This window comes from Mesoplodon bidens, assembly GCF_964165515.1.
Source record: "Mesoplodon bidens genome assembly, chromosome: 11".
NCBI classification, from domain to species: Eukaryota; Metazoa; Chordata; class Mammalia; order Artiodactyla; family Ziphiidae; genus Mesoplodon; species Mesoplodon bidens.
The window spans coordinates 75,715,506-75,732,383 of NC_138167.1; the positions used below are offsets into that span (position 1 = coordinate 75,715,506).

Genomic DNA, 16,878 nt, shown 5'->3' on the forward strand with positions numbered 1-16,878 from the left:
TTCCGAAGGACCAGGCAGCCCCTAGGGTGGGGACAGAAAAATCACTCCCCCGGCAGAATCCCTTTACTTTGTATATTCCCTTTCTAGGTGTCAGAGCCTTAGGGGTGTTCACTGCTGACTGCTGCTGCGGTAGCCAGAGCTGTCTTCCAAGGTCACTGTCTAGAAAGATCTGGTTTAGTCCCAGTGTCTTATCTGATTTCTGGAGCAAAGATAAAGGGAAGTCCAGTGCTCTTTTGTTTTCGCAGGCCAGTAGTTGTTTCAAGTTAATCAAGATCAGAGGCAAAATATCAGTGAATCCCCTTGGCTATTTTTAAAGGTAAGATAAGCGTAGAGAATGGAGGAAAGAGGCTGAAGTGATATTTTCATTAAAGTTACACGTCACATGTAAATCATGTTTTATACGTAGTTTAATATTGGCCAAGTGTGATAAGCACCCTGTTTGTGTTAGTAACTGAAATTCGAGTTGCATTGTTTACACGCCTGTTGTAGCACAGCGTGGTGTTTCCATCCTTCACTCTGTGGTTTCCTCACCATTGGTGTCTGTTTCTCAGGTGCCTTCTCCTCTAGAGAAGGGGGTGGGGAACAGATATTTCCCTTCACAGTTCTCTGGAGGGGCTATTCCAGGGGAGGAAGTCTGAGACCATTAAATCCCACGTGAAAGCCCCTGCTCACAGCATGGATACCAGAGACAGGGGTGGAATCCTGGCCAGCCAGACTCCACAATCTTTTCTTCCCTCTCTTTGGAGAAGTTGGATTCATGTACAGATTCTCTTGCGGCTCCTGGAAGCAGGCAGATGGGGGACGTTACCTTGACTTTTTACACATGGGGAAACTGGCCTTCAGTGTGATGCAGCATTTGGGATCATTCTTCCCAGAGGTCAGGCATCCTGACGTGGTGTATAGTCCACTGGAGCCTGGTGTGTGACTTTTTCTGCCTCAGTGCTCACCTTCTTAAGGTAGAGTATCAGAGGGCAGGAGGAGGATGGGGACAGACCAGCCTCTCTCTCTCTCTAATGTATTAAAAACATTAAAAAAAAAAAAAACCCAAACTCACCCCAAAGCAGGTCATTAGGAGGCCATGTACCTTGTTGAGGGAAGCCGTGTGATGTGGTGGTTGAAGAGCCTGGGACCCAGTCCTGACCCACCACTTTCTACTTTGGTGACCTTGGGCAAGGTCTGTGACCTTTCTGTGCCTTGGTGGCTTCTGCTGTAAAATGGGGAGAATAATAGTGCCTCCCTCCTAAGATTGCTGAGAATTAAGTGAATGACTACGTGGAATTCGTTTCTGGCATTCAGCAGGGGCCACGTGGTATTAGCTATTATTTGTCCTGCTCTCATTACCAGTAGAATGGTAGGAGTCATAGTAGCAGCACCATGCCTGTTATTGATAGCAGTTACCGGTGGCGCCTCCTGCCTCTGTGTGACGGCAGCGTCTCGCCTCTCAGTTGAAAAATGCCAGCAGTTGCCAGAGGTCTGAAAACTATTGCCGTCTCTAGTTGATGCTAACTGCCTGTGTTACAGGCAGTTAAAGGTGTGCGTAAATGTGTGACTTTTTTTTTTTTTGCGGTACGCGGGCCTCTCACTGCCGTGGCCTCTCCCGTTGCGGAGCACAGGCTCCAGACGCGCAGGCTCAGCGGCCATGGCTCACGGGCCCAGCCGCTCCGCGGCATGTGGGATCCTCCCTGACCGGGACTCGAACCCGTGTCCCCTGCATTGGCAGGCGGACTCTCAACCACTGCGCCACCAGGGAAGCCCTGTGTGACATTTTTTTCTGAACACAGGTTACATAATCTTTTGTGTTAACTCCCTAGTCTTAATACCACAAAGTCATCTGTTTTACCATGGCTGTATTTTTATTATTTAGAGTACGATATGCTTATTGAGCCAGTTACTCTCCAGTAACTTTGTGAATGCAAAAACACTGAGAGAATTAAGAACAAATAATGGAGTCATTATTTCACTGATCAAAATCACTGCCGCCTGTGATTTTCCCAGAGGCCTCAGCGTGGTCCCTGATGAGGAAGTCATTGAAATGTACGAGGGCTCCCACGTGCCTTTGGAACAGATGAGCGACTTTTATGGGAAGGTAATGAGAAAGTCTTTATTTAATTCAAGCAGCCTGTCTTTTTCCTTTTCGAAATGTGGCCTGGTAACTTTAGGATCTTGAACTACTAGACTCTCTGCTCATAGGGAATCAGCAAGGACATTTGGGGTTGTGTTTTGAGAGACCCTCGATTTGAGAGAGATGGGTATGTTAGAGTCTCTCCTGGGTTCTTCCATGCTTCTCCTTTCTCAGCCCTTTCCCCCCTACCTGGTGCAGGCTCTGTATACCTTCCTTGTACCCCCTCGCTTGCCACCATCTCCCCGTGTGTGTCCCCACTTTCTGGATTAAGTCACTGGGAGCTATCGTACAGCAGCTGTTGCCTCCCCTGAGATTAAGGGCAGCATGTCACTTTGTGCCAAAGGGAAACCTCTGCTTTTCTAACTTTTTAAAAAATTTTTATTTATTTATTCATTTATTTAATTTTTGGCTGCACTGGGTCTTCGCTGCTGCACGCGGGCTTTCTCTAGTTGCAGTGAGCGGGGGCTACTCTTTGTTGCAGGGCGCAGGCTTCTCATTGTGGTGGCCTCTCTTGTTGCAGAGCACAGGCTCTAGGCGCGCGGGCTTCAGTAGCTGTGGCACACGGGCTTCAGTAGTTGTGGCTTGTGGGCTCTGGAGCGCAGGCTCAGTAGTTGTGGCACACGGGCCCAGTTGCTCCACGGCATGTGGGATCCTCTCGGACCAGGGCTTGAACCCGTGTTCCCTACATTGGCAGGCGGACTCTCAACCACTGTGCCACCAGGGAAGCCCTGCTTTTCTAACTTTTGTGGACCTCTTTGCTCTCCGCATTTCTGCTTCTTGTACTCTTAGATGCACTCTTATTTGCATTATCAAAATGCAGTGAAGATGCCCAATCAGCTGGTAAACTTATTCTTATAAATCACATGTGTTCAGAGAAAGGCTCTTTTTCAAACTCCCATGTGGGCTGTGGGTGCTCAAATTTAGGAGAGTTAGTGGCTTTTTATGCCATTCCATGGGCAAGAATCAATGTGCTGGCTTTCCTCTGTGTGTGATGAAAGCGTGTGAGCTTTAAGATGGATGGAGCCAAAGGAGAGGAAAGGGAAGGGTGGTTAGACTTTTGGGGGGAAATCAGGGCATTTCCTTGGAAATCCCACTTACACTTAGAGTGAGACGTCAGCTCTGCCGTGAATGACAAGAAACAAGGTGAATGTTTTTACTTTTCCATTATTAGAATTTTCCTTTCCTTGTGGGGAGGGAGCCATATGTTGACGACCAGAATCCCCTGGGTGAATGTAAAGTCTACCGTGGTGTCGGCTCTCTTGCTGAAGCCTTCCTCCCTGCCTGCAGAGTTCCCACGGAAACACCATGAAGCAGTTCATGGACATTTTCTCCCTGCCCGAGATGACCCTGCTGTCCTGTGTGAACGAGTACTTTCTGAAGAACAACATTGACTATGAGCCTGTGCACCTGTACAAAGACGTCAAGGTGGTGTGGACATGGGGTGCCATGACGCTGCACCTCTTCTAGCTGCTCAGCAGAAGTAATAGAATCCCTGGCCTCCCTTGTCGGCTGGGTCTTTGAAATCATCCTTTGCTTGGGATCTCTTTTATTTGTGGTTTAATCCTGAAAAATCCTAAGAAAGATTTTATGTTAGGAGAATTGGAAGTAAGTCAAATTGGTTGTTAAAAGAAGAGGGTACTTGCTATCTGGATTTCCATGTGCGTATATACACACATCATTTACATGACTTTGTGTTTATGTATTTTAATTTACATTCATATTCACATGTGTCTATAGATATATTCTTTAAGCTGTCTGAACTTTTTTCAGGACTTAAAAATATGTTTATATATTGCTTATTTAATATATATTTTTAATACATATTTCTAAGCATCTATTTATATATATATTATTTAAATATCTGTATTTTTAAAAGATCCATATGTACATACTACAGTGTTTTTATTATGTGTTCATGACTAATTTTAAGTATTGACTGCCCTGAATCATGGCTTTTAAGAAGATATAGGATGAATGAACAGTTTCTCAATATCAATCTGGTGTCATTTGAACTAAATTTAAATATTTAGTTTTGGTTCTCTGTTTTGCTCACACAAATACTTCATCTTTAAGAATCTTTAAGAATCACTGGTAGTTATGTAACCCTTAGCATTCATGAGGAAAGATGTTTACTAGAAAGTTCAGTTTTTACTGTGAAGTATTACTACCACTAATAGTGAATGCACATGTAGAGTTTACTGTGTCCCAGACACTATTTTTCTGAATGCTTTATGCATATTAACTAATTAAATCCTCATAAGAATGCCCTGAGCTCTTATCACCTTCCTTTTACAGATAGAGAAATTGAGGCACAGAGAGGTTGAGTAACTTGCCCAAGGACATCCAGCTAGTAAGTAGCAGAGCTGGGATTTTAGGCCAGGAAGTTGGGCTCCGGCTTGCTCTTAACCACTGCCTTCTGCCGATGCGCAGTTGAAACAGGCCTGTGGTGGAAGATAACTGAGGTTGAGTTTACAGTCCAGAGGTGCTCATTCCCGACGATAAGCACCTACCAATTTTCTAAGGCTTATGGCCCAGTTTTTCTGCAGCCCAGTTCCCTGCTACAGACTCCAGGAAGTTTCCATGTGCCTCCAGGAGTGCCCATCTATGTAGTAGACCTGCTTAGAGCTACCTGAGAGCGGGGCTGTGCTCTGAGACCTGCCAGGCATCAGGCTGCCATGCCGCTGGGCTTTTCCTCATGTCCGCCGGCTGGACCACATCTCTGCCCGAGTTCCGAGATCCTTGACATTTCCTTGCCTCTTCGGTAGCACTGAAGAGAGGAGGATCCTATCATTGTTCTCTGCCCAACAGAACCTGCTGCTGGGGTCCAGGGAAGGGTGCAAAGATGAAAAGAGCAGTAATTCCCTTTGTTCAGATGACCTGGAATTATTTGATCATGATACTGCATATAAATGACTGTTTATCCTGTGGGACTTTATTCAGAATTGTTCATACAAATTACCTCCTCCAAGTGGCTTTTTTGAAAATTGCACTGGAAACTGCTGCTATCACCATGGAAACTTAAGTTTCTTCCCAGGGGCCACCTGTGATAAATGGACCAGAATTTAGATTTCATTTAGTGCTTGGGTTGCCAGGCTTCTGCAGGCAGACATTATCCTGAAGGCCATTTCGCTTGTCCTCTTACTTAGACTGTCTCAGTTATACTCTGACTGATTAAAAACGTATCTTTTGACAGGATTCAATTCGGGACGTGCACACCAAAGGGATCATGTACAGAGCAATTGAAACAGATATTGGTAGGTACCTGGATGTTATCGTGAAGATCAGCCTTTCCCTTTGCTATGTAATTACGCAGGCATTTTACTCTCACTCCAGGTGCTGAGCAGGGGCTGTAGCACCTCTTCTGAGTGCAGTGCAGGGACCTTGCATCCTTGCGCCTTAGATGTCTCCCTCCCCTTTGTCTCAGAACTTGACATAATCCTGACTGGAAAGGAGAGGATCTGGCAGCTGCAGCCACTTAGTTTTTTCCACTTAGACTGAAGAGGCAGGGTGTTGGTTACTGATACTGGGTACCAATATACGGCCTCGAACCAGGCTTCCTGAAGGCTTTTCTCCCCTCAAGTGCCCTAGACAGTGCTGGACCCATCTGCCCCATTTAGGAAGTGCTTTGCAGATTGACTGACTTCACCCTGAAACTCTGTGTACATTTTTCTCTTGCTCTTTAGAAAAGTACATCTGCTACCCTGAGCAGACCCGAGCAGTGTTGGCCAAACTGGCTGATCACGGCAAGAAGATGTTTCTCATCACCAACAGCCCCAGTAGCTTTGTGTAAGTTCTTCTGTGATTCCTGGCTACTTTCTGGCTCACTTCCTGCATTCCGTGTATTTTGATAGTTGGAAATTCGAAAGAAAAAGTTGCAAGAATAGTTAATCCCTGCAGTGTTAGACTAACCTGGCTGAAATATTGTTCTAGGGACAAAGGGATGAGGTATATTGTTGGAAAAGACTGGAGGGACCTGTTTGATGTGGTCATTGTTCAGGCGGAGAAGCCAAACTTCTTTAATGATAAGCGGAGGTAAGTTGTCTGTCTTTTTAGGGACTAGATTTTATTCATTTGCTGCTGCGAATACTTACGTAACGTGTCTTGGTGAAATCCAGTTGGAAAATCATGAGCATCTAACATCATAGCTTTTGATTTTTAACGCTTGCAAGTAATTGCAAGGAAGGTGGGATGAGTACATAGCAGACAGCTGACACCTCTTGAAATGGTTCTCAATTCAGTTCAGGCTGCTTCAGTCCTATGAGTCAGGCTTTAAGAGAACAATTGACAACAATGAAAATTCCAAACTTTGCATCACATAGTAAATTAGATCTCTCGATGCAGATGCATTGTGAAGCATAACAAAACAGCAACAGCAAACCACCTGGTGGGTATCTCTTTAAATAGAGCTCTTAATGGTTCACTGACAATTGCACTTAGATTTTGCAAAACTTCTCTGCAATACAGGTTTTGCATCAAGTGGAGTAAATCTAGACCAAAACTTAAAGTCTTTCTGCCGCAGAATCCTTGAGCAATAGAGGAATGGGAAAGTTTGGGTTGTGAAGGTGACTGGGGTGTGCTCTTCGCGTTTTGTGACTGAGGGTCGGGTCCTAAAAGGTGATTTAACGTGCGGGGCAGACCGGTTCACCAAGAGTCATCCCCCACAGATGTCAGTAGTGTTGAGAGTTACTGCACTAGGATTTATAAAAATAATTCGTATTTGTATAACAGTGACCTACTTTTGAAACACTTTTACCCACATTTCTCTGTTCTGCAGTGGGTAACCATGCAGCCTTTCCCTCTCTGCTAGGCGATTTAAAGCATAATAATTTGGTGCCCTGTAGTTAGTATTGAGTGGATTAAATTCCTCTTATGATGCTAAATTCCAGTTTTCCAGGTGTCACAGTGACTCCTGGGAGAAGAGGCACACCCAAGAACCATGTGCAGAGACTGAGAAGTCAAGAGAATGCAGGAAAAACAAGTGTTGATCAAAAACAGCTGTAAACACTGGCTTGCTGTTTGGTCACTGATAAAACGTTCTCCTGCATTTTCTTATTAGATCCCAGCGGGGTGGAGTGGTCAGGGGAAGGGCCCCATCTCTCCTTTCACCTCCCTCCTTTGTCATATTTATAGTCAGTGGCAGGACCCTGTCTTGGATTAGATTTTCCCAGCACAGCGCTCTTCCTTACTCTGGGTGCCTGGATTAAGAATTCTCTACCCCTGTTCATCCCCATGTTATTTATAACGTTGAAGGTTAGACAACCTAAAGGAACGTCCATGTGAGGGGATATTATGCAGCCATTAAAAATGAGGTGTTTTTTTTTTTAATGGCAGTGAACATGTTTTACGACTGAAAAAAATGATGTATGAAGGTTACATAATCACATGGGAAATTGCTCACAGCCTTGGAGAAAAAAGATACATATTAGTATCCGCAAATGATCCTCATTTTATATTCATAAAAAAGAGGAAGATAACAGATACATAAAGGCCGAAAGATATCCACTGAAATGGTGTGTTTCTACCTGGGTACTGGCATTATGATTTTCCTTTTCTTCATTGTATTTTTCTGCATTTTTCCAGATTTTTTTGCAGTGAGTTTGTATTTTTCTAACCAGGAAAGCAGTCCAAATAAGTGTTACCTAAAAAAAAGAAAAAGGACAAACAAACCTTGTGTTTTTTGGACTAGCACCCCCAGGGTGAGGAATGAGGCCTTTATTCTTTTTTTCCTATTTTTCCATCATAAAATAATATGCCCAGTTCTCTGATCTCTGATGTATTTTGTATCTAGAGTGGTTGCATTTCAAGTACAAAGCTGGATAAATATACTAAGCACTACTTCTATAAGCTTTTTTTTGTGTGTGAAAAGTTTTGTACACGGTTGAATACGTTTAGAAAATCTGGGCTAAAGAGAGTTTCTTTATAGGAGGGCTTTTCAGAGCCATCAGTAACTTTTAAGGAGGAACGGAGATAGTGGATAGTGTTTTCCAAATATATTTGGCCCTGGAGTTCTTTTTTTTTCACTAACCTTCTTTGGATACCGGGGTCCGAAGTTTGGGGTGTATTGCACGAGGCCCAGGAACGTGATGGTGGGGTCTCGGTTTCAGTTGGCTCCTTTCTGTTCTCAGGGGCTAACCGTGGAGTTTCTCATATAGCACACAGCCTGCACTGCTACTACACGTCATAATGTTTCCCATTTCTGTTGTTAGACCTTTCCGGAAGGTGAATGAGAAAGGCGTCTTACTCTGGGATAAAATCTACAAGTTGCAGAAAGGCCAGATTTATAAACAGGTATCTCGTGACCCATCTGTCCTTTTTGTTGCTGTGCTTTGTGATCGGTTATGATGATAACAGCTGACATTCGCTGAGGCTTGCCATGTGCCAGGCACAGTCCTGAGGGCTCTGCTTCAATGGACTGTTTATAACTTAGTGGCAGAATTTAATCTTAAGTCCATATATTTTCAATGTGCTGTGTGTAAATTAGTTCAGAATTGAACAGTTTTTGAAAAAAAAATTTTTAAAGCATTTTTCCCATAGGATATAAAATTTAAGATGCCAGTAGTAAACCTTGGAAATTTCTCTTTAGTAAGTGTTTAATCACATGGCATCGTACCCAAACTAGTCATTATTTCCTGATGAACTGTGTTTTATGTACAGTTTTGATGTATTTCAGTATCATATAAAGCTCTCCCGTGTTTGAGTAAATGATTGAATTGCTGTCCAGTTTTGTGTTACTGAAATTAGGCTTTTTTTAATCTTTAAACGTTTTTATATTTGTGTAATATTTATAACATAAAATTACAGAACAGTACTATACAGTACTATACAGGTTTTTTTTTTTTTTTTAAAGTACTGATACATACCTGTTGGATATGTAACAGACTGCTGGATTTGGCACCAAGTCTATTTTTTAGGCCTGAAAGATTAGCTTTGAACAGCCCTCCAAGTCTAGGAAGTGAGCCTAAGAAAATTATTAAGATGTAGCTAAAGCTTTGCTACAAGAATGTTTATCATGAAGTTACTTACAAAATAGATAACAGGGTAAATGTCCAGCCTCAGATAATTGGTAAAATGAATCATGGTAGGTCTCAGCTGCTAAAACTACATGGCAGGCGAATATTTATTGACATGGTCACAGAACGTTAAGCGTGAAAAAAAAAGATCATTACAAAGATATTCAGTATGAAGCCCTTCTGAAAAGTACATTTGACTTAGAAGAAAGGTCTAAAAGATTTCACATAAAAATTTTTTTATCTTTATATTTTGATATTTAAAATAAATTGTAAAAGCAAAAACATTTTTTTAAGTTTTAAAAGGTAGATAACGGGACTTTCCCTAGCAGTCCAGTGGTTAAGACGCTGTGCTCCCAATGCAGAGGGCACGTGTTTGATCCCTGGTTGGGGAACTAAGATCCTGCATGCCGCATGGCGCGGCCTAAAAATAAATAAATAAATACTATAAATAGAAATTTAAAAAGAAAAGTAGATATCTTGGGCCATGGGTTATACAGGTCTCTTATTTGTCATACAATATAACACCTATACTTTTCTGTTATTGCAGGGTAATTTATATGAATTTTTGAAGCTTACTGGATGGAGGGGATCCAAAGTGTTGTATTTTGGTGACCATATATACAGCGACCTGGCGGTGAGGAACCTTTTTTCCTGTTTCTTTGTTGGGGACAGTGTTAAGCCCACTTATTGAGGAATTTATCTTTTGTTTAAGACCATTTTCATACTTTCATAAAAGTGAGGAGAGGGCCACATTTCTTTCTTTTTTTTTGATGTCTCATATTTTATGCAACAGGATAGATCAGAGTCATGAAGTAGATTATTTTTTGGGGGGAAATGATGGAAATTAGCAATTTGCTCAGTTTATCAGAAAAAATCTTTCCACTTAGGTAATGGTAAGAAATAAACGTCCGTGTTCTTTCCTTTCCCTTTTATTATTAAGCATCAGAAACATACAAATGCTTCGTAAAATCTCATAAACATCAGTCAGGGTTTCTTTTGCCAGCCAGTCATTTTGAAAGAGTACAAAACTGGCATTTCCAGGAAGTAGCTGTTATGTGAAAATGAGGCTTTTCATGCCCCTCGGAATGACTAGAGTGTCTCAGGACTTGAATTATGATTTAATCTATAATTGGCGCAGGTTGAGTGAGTCACATCTATTACCAACTTGGTTCCTTGCAGAATGAATTTATGTTTGTTAAGTGATTCCAGGCGAGGTTGCACAGCGCACATTTTGCAAAGTCTGAATGAAGCTCGATGTCCGGGAGGTAACAAGAGTAGGTCGTGGCCGGCTGTCAAACTCCTCCACTGTTGATATTTCTAAGTATTTTGGCCCACACTGGATTGGCCTCACACGTATGCATGTCTGCGTCGCTCTGTACCATCGAAACGGTGACCTTTAATGGCTGAGCAGTAGGACCATCTGGGAAGCATTTCAGAGCATACGTGCCTGAGCCCCACTGAGGTCTATGGAGTCAAACTTCCTAGAGGTGGTGGAGGTAGAGGGTTGACGCCAGTGCCTGTGTGTAGTGACACCCTTCCCACGTGACTCCCGTACACGTGCTGCATAATCATGTCTGTCCAATGGGTTGAGGTCTAGTGGCAGGAATCGTGGGAGAATTGGAAAACTGAGGTTTTTCTCCCATCTCTGCTCTTTATTAGCTGTGTGACCATGGGCACATCCCTCAAGCCTGGATGTCTTCATTTGTAAGAAGAGTGAGATAAGCTAATACATACAAAAGTGCTTAGTAAAGTAGAAACAAAGTGCTCCCTTCAGGATGTTGGCACTCCCAGAATGTCCGGCCAGGTGACGTGGCATCACAGCATGTACCTCTTGCTGTGTGGCCTGTGGGCCTTGAGGATATAACTAACTGTGTGCTACCCCGGAGGCATGTAGGTACATGGCCCCATGAGGTGACACACACACAGACAGGTCTTAGCACTATGAGAAGTAGTTTGTCAAGAATGCAGTAGTTTGTCAAATGTGGTCCCCATGACATCGGCATCACCTGGGAACTTGTTGGAACTGCAGATTCTCAGCTTCACCCCAGACCTCCTGAGTTAAAAACTCTTGGGGTAGGGCCCAGCCATCTGTGTTCTACACAGCTTTCCACACTAAAATTTGATATCAAGATAATGCTGGCCCATAGAATGAGTTAGGAAGTGTTTCCTCTTCTTCAGTTTTTGGAAGAGTTTGAGAAGGATTGGTGTTAATTCTTCTTTACATGTTTGGTAGTGAAGCCATCTGGTCCTGGGCTTTTCACTGTTGGAAGGTTTTTGATTCTCGATTCAATCTCCTTCCTAATTAGAGGTCTATTCAGATTTACTATTTCTTCATAACTCAGTCTTGGTAGGTTGTGTGTTTCTAGGAGTTTGTCCGTTTCATCTAGGTTGTCCAAGTTGTTGGCATACAGTACTCAGTTCACAGTACTCTTTTATAATCCTTCCCCTCCCCCCGCCCCGTAGAATTGCCAGTAATGTCACCACTTACATTTCTGATTTTAGTAATTTGAGTCTTCTTTTTTTCTTATTAAAGGTTTGTCAATTTTGTGTTTTTTTTGCTTTTGTTTTTTGAAGAACCAATTCTTGGTTTTGTTGATTTTTCTCTATTGTTTTTCTATTCTATTTATCTCTGCTCTAATCTTTATTATTTCCTTTGTCCTGCTAGCTTTCAGTTTAGTTTGTTCTTTTTCTAGTTCCTTCAAGGTATATAGTTAAGTTGTTTTGAGACCTTTTTTCTTTTTTTTTTTTTTGAGATCTTTTTTTTTTAATGTAAATGGCTATTGCTATTAATTTTCCTTTTTAGTATTGCATTTGTTGCATCCCATAAATTTGAGTATGTTGTGTTTGCATTTTAATTTGTTTCAAGGTATTTTCTAATTTCCCTTGTGACTTCTTTGCCCCATTGGTTGTTGAAGAGTGTGTTGTTTAATTTCCACATATTTCGGAATTTTTTACTTTTTCCTTTTGCTGTTGATGTCTGGTTTCATTCCTAGGGATCAGAAAAGATACTTTGTATGATTTCAGTCTTTTAAAATTAATTAAGACTTGTTTTGCGGTCTAAAATACAGTTGCTCCTGGAGAATTCTCCATGTACACTTGAGAAAAATGTGTATTCTGCTTTTGTTGGGTGGAGTGTTCTGTATATGTCTATTAGGTCTAATTGATCTATAGTGTTGTTCAGGTCCTCTATTTCCTGTTTGATCTTCTGTCTGCTTATTTTATCCATTGTAGAAAGTGAGCTATTGAGTTCCCTGCTATTATCGTAAAGCTGTCTTTTGTTCCCTTCAGTTCTGTTAATGTTTCCTTCATGTATTTTGGACCTCTGATGTTTGGTTGATATGTGCTTAGAATTGTTATATATTTTTGGTGAATTGACCCTTTTATCATGATATACTGTCATTCTTTGTGTCTTATAACAGTTTTTGACCTAAAGTCTATTTTGCCTGATATGAGGATAGCCACTCCTGTTTCCTTCTGGTTACTGTTTGCTTGGAATATCTTTTTTAATCTTTTCACTTTCAACCTATGTGTGTCCTTAGATCAAAAATAAATGTCGGGCCTCCCTGGTGGCGCAGTGGTTGAGAGTCCGCCTGCCGATGCAGGGGACGCGGGTTCGTGCCCCGGTCTGGGAGGATCCCACATGCCGCGGAGCGGCTGGGCCCGTGAGCCATGGCCGCTGGGCCTGCGCGTCCGGAGCCTGTGCTCCGCAATGGGAGAGGCCACAGCAGTGAGAGGCCCACATACCGCAAAAAGAAAAAAAAAATAAAATAAAATAAAATAAATAAATAAATAAATAAATGTCTTGTAGACAACATATAGTTGGATTCATGCTAAAGTTGGAAAACCACTGTTTTAAAGTGATCAGACCAATTCATTAACATGTCAGAGTTATGTGGGCAATGAACATTACCCTTCAAAGGAATCTCTTGAGAATGTAGATCCTTTAATATTGCTGCCGTTTCTCAAAATACATTTAGATGCCCCTTTTGGATTATATTTGAGAGCCAATTTGAGGCATAGGAGAAAATTAGTTTCATTATTATTAATTTATTATCGTGTACTTTAGTCTTAGGAATGTTCCAAATGATTTTTTTACCTATTTTCAGAAATAAGATCCACCTTCAAAAGTTTGTCACCACTGGGAATATTTAAAAGAATGTGATGTATGTAGGGTCTCATATATTATAGGAGAAAGAGAACTATTGAAAGGTTTAAAGAAATTCAACCATTGAAGAAGGTAGGCATCCTTAGGACATACAGAGCAGAGATTCTAGCTTTAGGTGAATAGCAGAGTGAATTTTCAAAATAGTAAGCCACATATCACTTCTCTCCTTAAAACCCTTAAAAGCTCTCCTTAAAAGCCCCTTTCTTCCTCAGAGTAAAAGCCTGATTTCCTATAATTGCCCTCAAGGCCCCACTTGATCTCTCCTTCCCCAGCCTCCCTCTATGAAGGCACCTCCTGCCTCTGCCCTCTCTCCTACTCTGCTCTAGGCTACCTGCCTTGCTGTTTCTTTTCTTCTTCTTTTTTTTTTTTTTTTGCGGTACGCGGGCCTCTCACTGCTGTGGCCTCTCCCATTGCGGAGCACAGGCTCCGGACGCGCAGGCTCAGCGGCCGTGGCCCACGGGCCCAGCCGCTCCACGGCATGTGGGATCCTCCCGGACCGGGTCACGAACCTGCGTCCCCCACATGGGTAGGTGGACTCCCAACCACTGCGCCACCAGGGAAGCCCTGACCTTGCTGTTTCTTAACACACCTTGCTCCCAGCATGTCCTTGCCCCAGAGCCTTTGCACTTGCTCTTTTTCCAGGCAGGATTTTTCTTCTCCCACATATTTGCATACTTTTACTCTCCTTACCTTCAGATGTATTCGCCTTGTCTTCCTAATCACTCTATATAAAATGGTAACTCCTTTTCCCTCTTATTCTGCTTGATTTTTGTCCATTGTATTTCTCACCACCTGCCATTGTGTTTTTTTTTTTTTTGCGGTACGCGGGCCTCTCACTGTTGTGGCCTCTCCCATTGCGGAGCACAGGCTCCGGACGCGCAGGCTCAGCAGCCATGGCTCACGGGCCCAGCCGCTCCACGGCACGTGGGATCCTCCCGGACCGGGGCACGAACCCGTGTCCCCTGCATCGGCAGGCGGACTCTCAACCACTGCGCCACCAGGGAAGCCCTGCCATTGTGTTTTTACGTGCTTATTTTTTGTCTCTATTTCCTTTGAGAGCAGGGAATTGTTAGTTTTGTTCATTACTTTATTGTCAGTATCTAGAACAGGGCCTGGCAAACTGTAATATTTAATAACTGTCAAATGAGAAAATTAACAGCCATTCATTATGGTGATTGTGTATCTTAGATTTTCCAGGACATACCTTAGATATTCTGGCTTATAATGTCATATCATGGGATTACAATATTTGGAATGAAAACGTGATCATATATGTTGGTATTGTGTGATCATTCCACGTGTGAGATTCCCCATAACCCAGGAGGCTTGGCATGCGGTGGGTGCTCCCCAGCGGTCTGTGGATGAATTGAATGAAGACCTTCAGTAGCATTTCAGTTGACCCTCTTTCTGCCCCTGACCTAAATGTGGTTTTATAGACCATGGTTAATGATTCCAGATCCTGTATTTATGTGGGGTCTGTGATTTGCTGCAATTATTTCCGGAACAGAAACTTTCTTGGGGTGAAATGGTCAAAGCCTGAGGCTAAATTTGTTTTAATTAAGTGTAATTCATTGAATTCGGCTTGGTTAATAACTAACATTACAGAATTTCTCCTGGCGGTAGGGTGACTTCAGGTATGAGGTCCTAGAAATAATGCAAAGCAGAGGGGTTTTCTCAGTACAGCTCGGACAAGGGCAATGAGGCAGAAGTCCATGGCACGCTGCTTTGGCTAGAACTGTGTTCCGGAAGCTGCTGTCGAGCTGCTAACTCCCCCAAATTAAAACGTAATTCAGTGAATGTCTGTTGCGTTGGGGAAAGGTCATGAAATGGTTTCAATTCTGTTGAGATTAATGTTGACTTCTTGTGATCTTTGCATTCAGGACTTGACCCTGAAGCATGGCTGGCGAACGGGTGCAATTATCCCAGAGTTAAGATCTGAGCTCAGAATTATGAACACGGAGCAGTACATTCAAACTATGACCTGGCTACAGACCTTGACTGGGTTATTGGAGCAGATGCAGGTTTGGGATTTTTTTTCCTCTCCTACTTTTTCTTTAAGGCTGAGGTTAGTCCACTGGTCAAAGTTATTTTCAGGTATTTTTAGGTTTAATTGTGGTCCTGAAGTATGAGGCATAAATTATCCTGCAGAATAACCACTGGGGTGATTTTGCCCCTAAAAGAGTCTTACCATTTTCCCTAAAGAGAATTTTAAAAATGGCTCCTAAAGCCATTTGGAGAAAGAGTTTTGTGGGGCCTGTGTGGGAAATCTGGTGTCCTTACTTCCCCACTAAAGCCCCATTGGGAGATCAGTGGGATTCAAGAACCTCTGCCAGTGTTAGGGTCCAGTCCTGCTTCTGCCTTTAGCCTGTGGTGGGACTTCTCCATTCTGGGCCTCCGTTTCCCCATCTGTAAAATGGAATGAACACTTCAGCCTGGGCACCACGGCTTACTGGGAAGAGTCTCAAAGCAAGAGTCAAGATCCCTGTGTGCAGCCTCCATCTGATTTTGAAGATAACACCTACAGTTTGCTGGCTCAGTGGAGTTCAGGGGTGTATTTTTCTTTCTGTAAGTTACATAGCCAGTTTGGGGCAGTTAGTGAGGAAAGTTGTTTCAGCAGTGATTTCCTGGCCCGTGGAGGCTGCCCTGTGTTGCAGCTGCGACCCCTCCCCAGTCTCACGACGCACCTTGCTTTTTCACCTGGTTCAGCTGGCCTGGCCCGCAGCTGTCTCGGGGTGAGTGCCAACTCTTGTAGGTTAAGGGGCATGGATGCTTGCTCTCTTGGCTGCAGCCTCTGGCCATGGCCTGGTGCCCACGGCCTGCCGGCCTGCTTTGGAAATGGGCCAGGAGCCGCCTTGCCTGGCCCAGCTGGCAGCAGACTTGGGCAGGGCTGCGGGGAGTGGCAGGTCCTCACTCCAGGGTGCACCCTTGCAGGGCATGGGGCCTCACACGTCCCCCAGGCCTCGCTTCCAGCGCGCTCTGGCTACATTGCTCCTTGGCTCATCTCTGATGAGGACTGGTTCTGTTTTCCTTCCTGTGCTTGTCTGTGAGGTGACCGTCTAAAAATAAAAGGCATCAGTTCTGGGTTAATGTAACTTTGAGTCTGCGCATAGGTCATACAGTAATAATAGTTACTCTTCAGATGCTAGGCATTGTGCTGAATGCCTGCTCTGCAACGTTATTCATAACTCATCCCAGCTGTCCAGTGTACAATTTTCGACTTTAGAATAAGGAAACTGAGTGTTTGAGAGGTTGGGTAATATGTCCAAGGTCATAAAATGACAGAGCAAGAGCTTGAACCTAGGCTGCATGGTGCCCAAGTCCCTGCTTTCAAGCACTGCACTGAAGTGCTTCTTTGCTGTGCGGTTTAGAGCTCTTGTGTGTAGCCAGACCCCTTGCCTTAGGTGCGGTCTCTCTGTGATGCAGGTAGCTGGTCACCTACACAGATGCAGCCTGCAGGTAGGTGGTGTCGCTGCATTTTAGCTTTGAGGACAAATTTATTTCTTGTTTTCCTGTCTCTGACCTGTATAAAAAGTTTGATGAATAAGGACTGTGTGTTTTAGAGAACAGAAGTGCTGGGAAGA

The 16,878-nt window shown here is 43.3% G+C and overlaps 1 protein-coding gene across 1 annotated transcript in view; it reads left to right on the plus strand.

Moving 5' to 3' along the window:
- Window positions 1–16,878, plus strand: part of NT5DC3 (5'-nucleotidase domain containing 3) — a 56,475-nt gene that overhangs the window by 28,285 nt on the left and 11,312 nt on the right. The window contains exons 5-12 of the mRNA XM_081249891.1: window positions 1,996–2,086; window positions 3,410–3,547; window positions 5,316–5,376; window positions 5,806–5,908; window positions 6,053–6,154; window positions 8,329–8,410; window positions 9,680–9,766; window positions 15,178–15,318. Of these exons, the coding sequence (XP_081106017.1) occupies window positions 1,996–2,086; window positions 3,410–3,547; window positions 5,316–5,376; window positions 5,806–5,908; window positions 6,053–6,154; window positions 8,329–8,410; window positions 9,680–9,766; window positions 15,178–15,318 (805 nt within the window). The remainder of the gene's footprint in view (window positions 1–1,995; window positions 2,087–3,409; window positions 3,548–5,315; window positions 5,377–5,805; window positions 5,909–6,052; window positions 6,155–8,328; window positions 8,411–9,679; window positions 9,767–15,177; window positions 15,319–16,878) is intronic.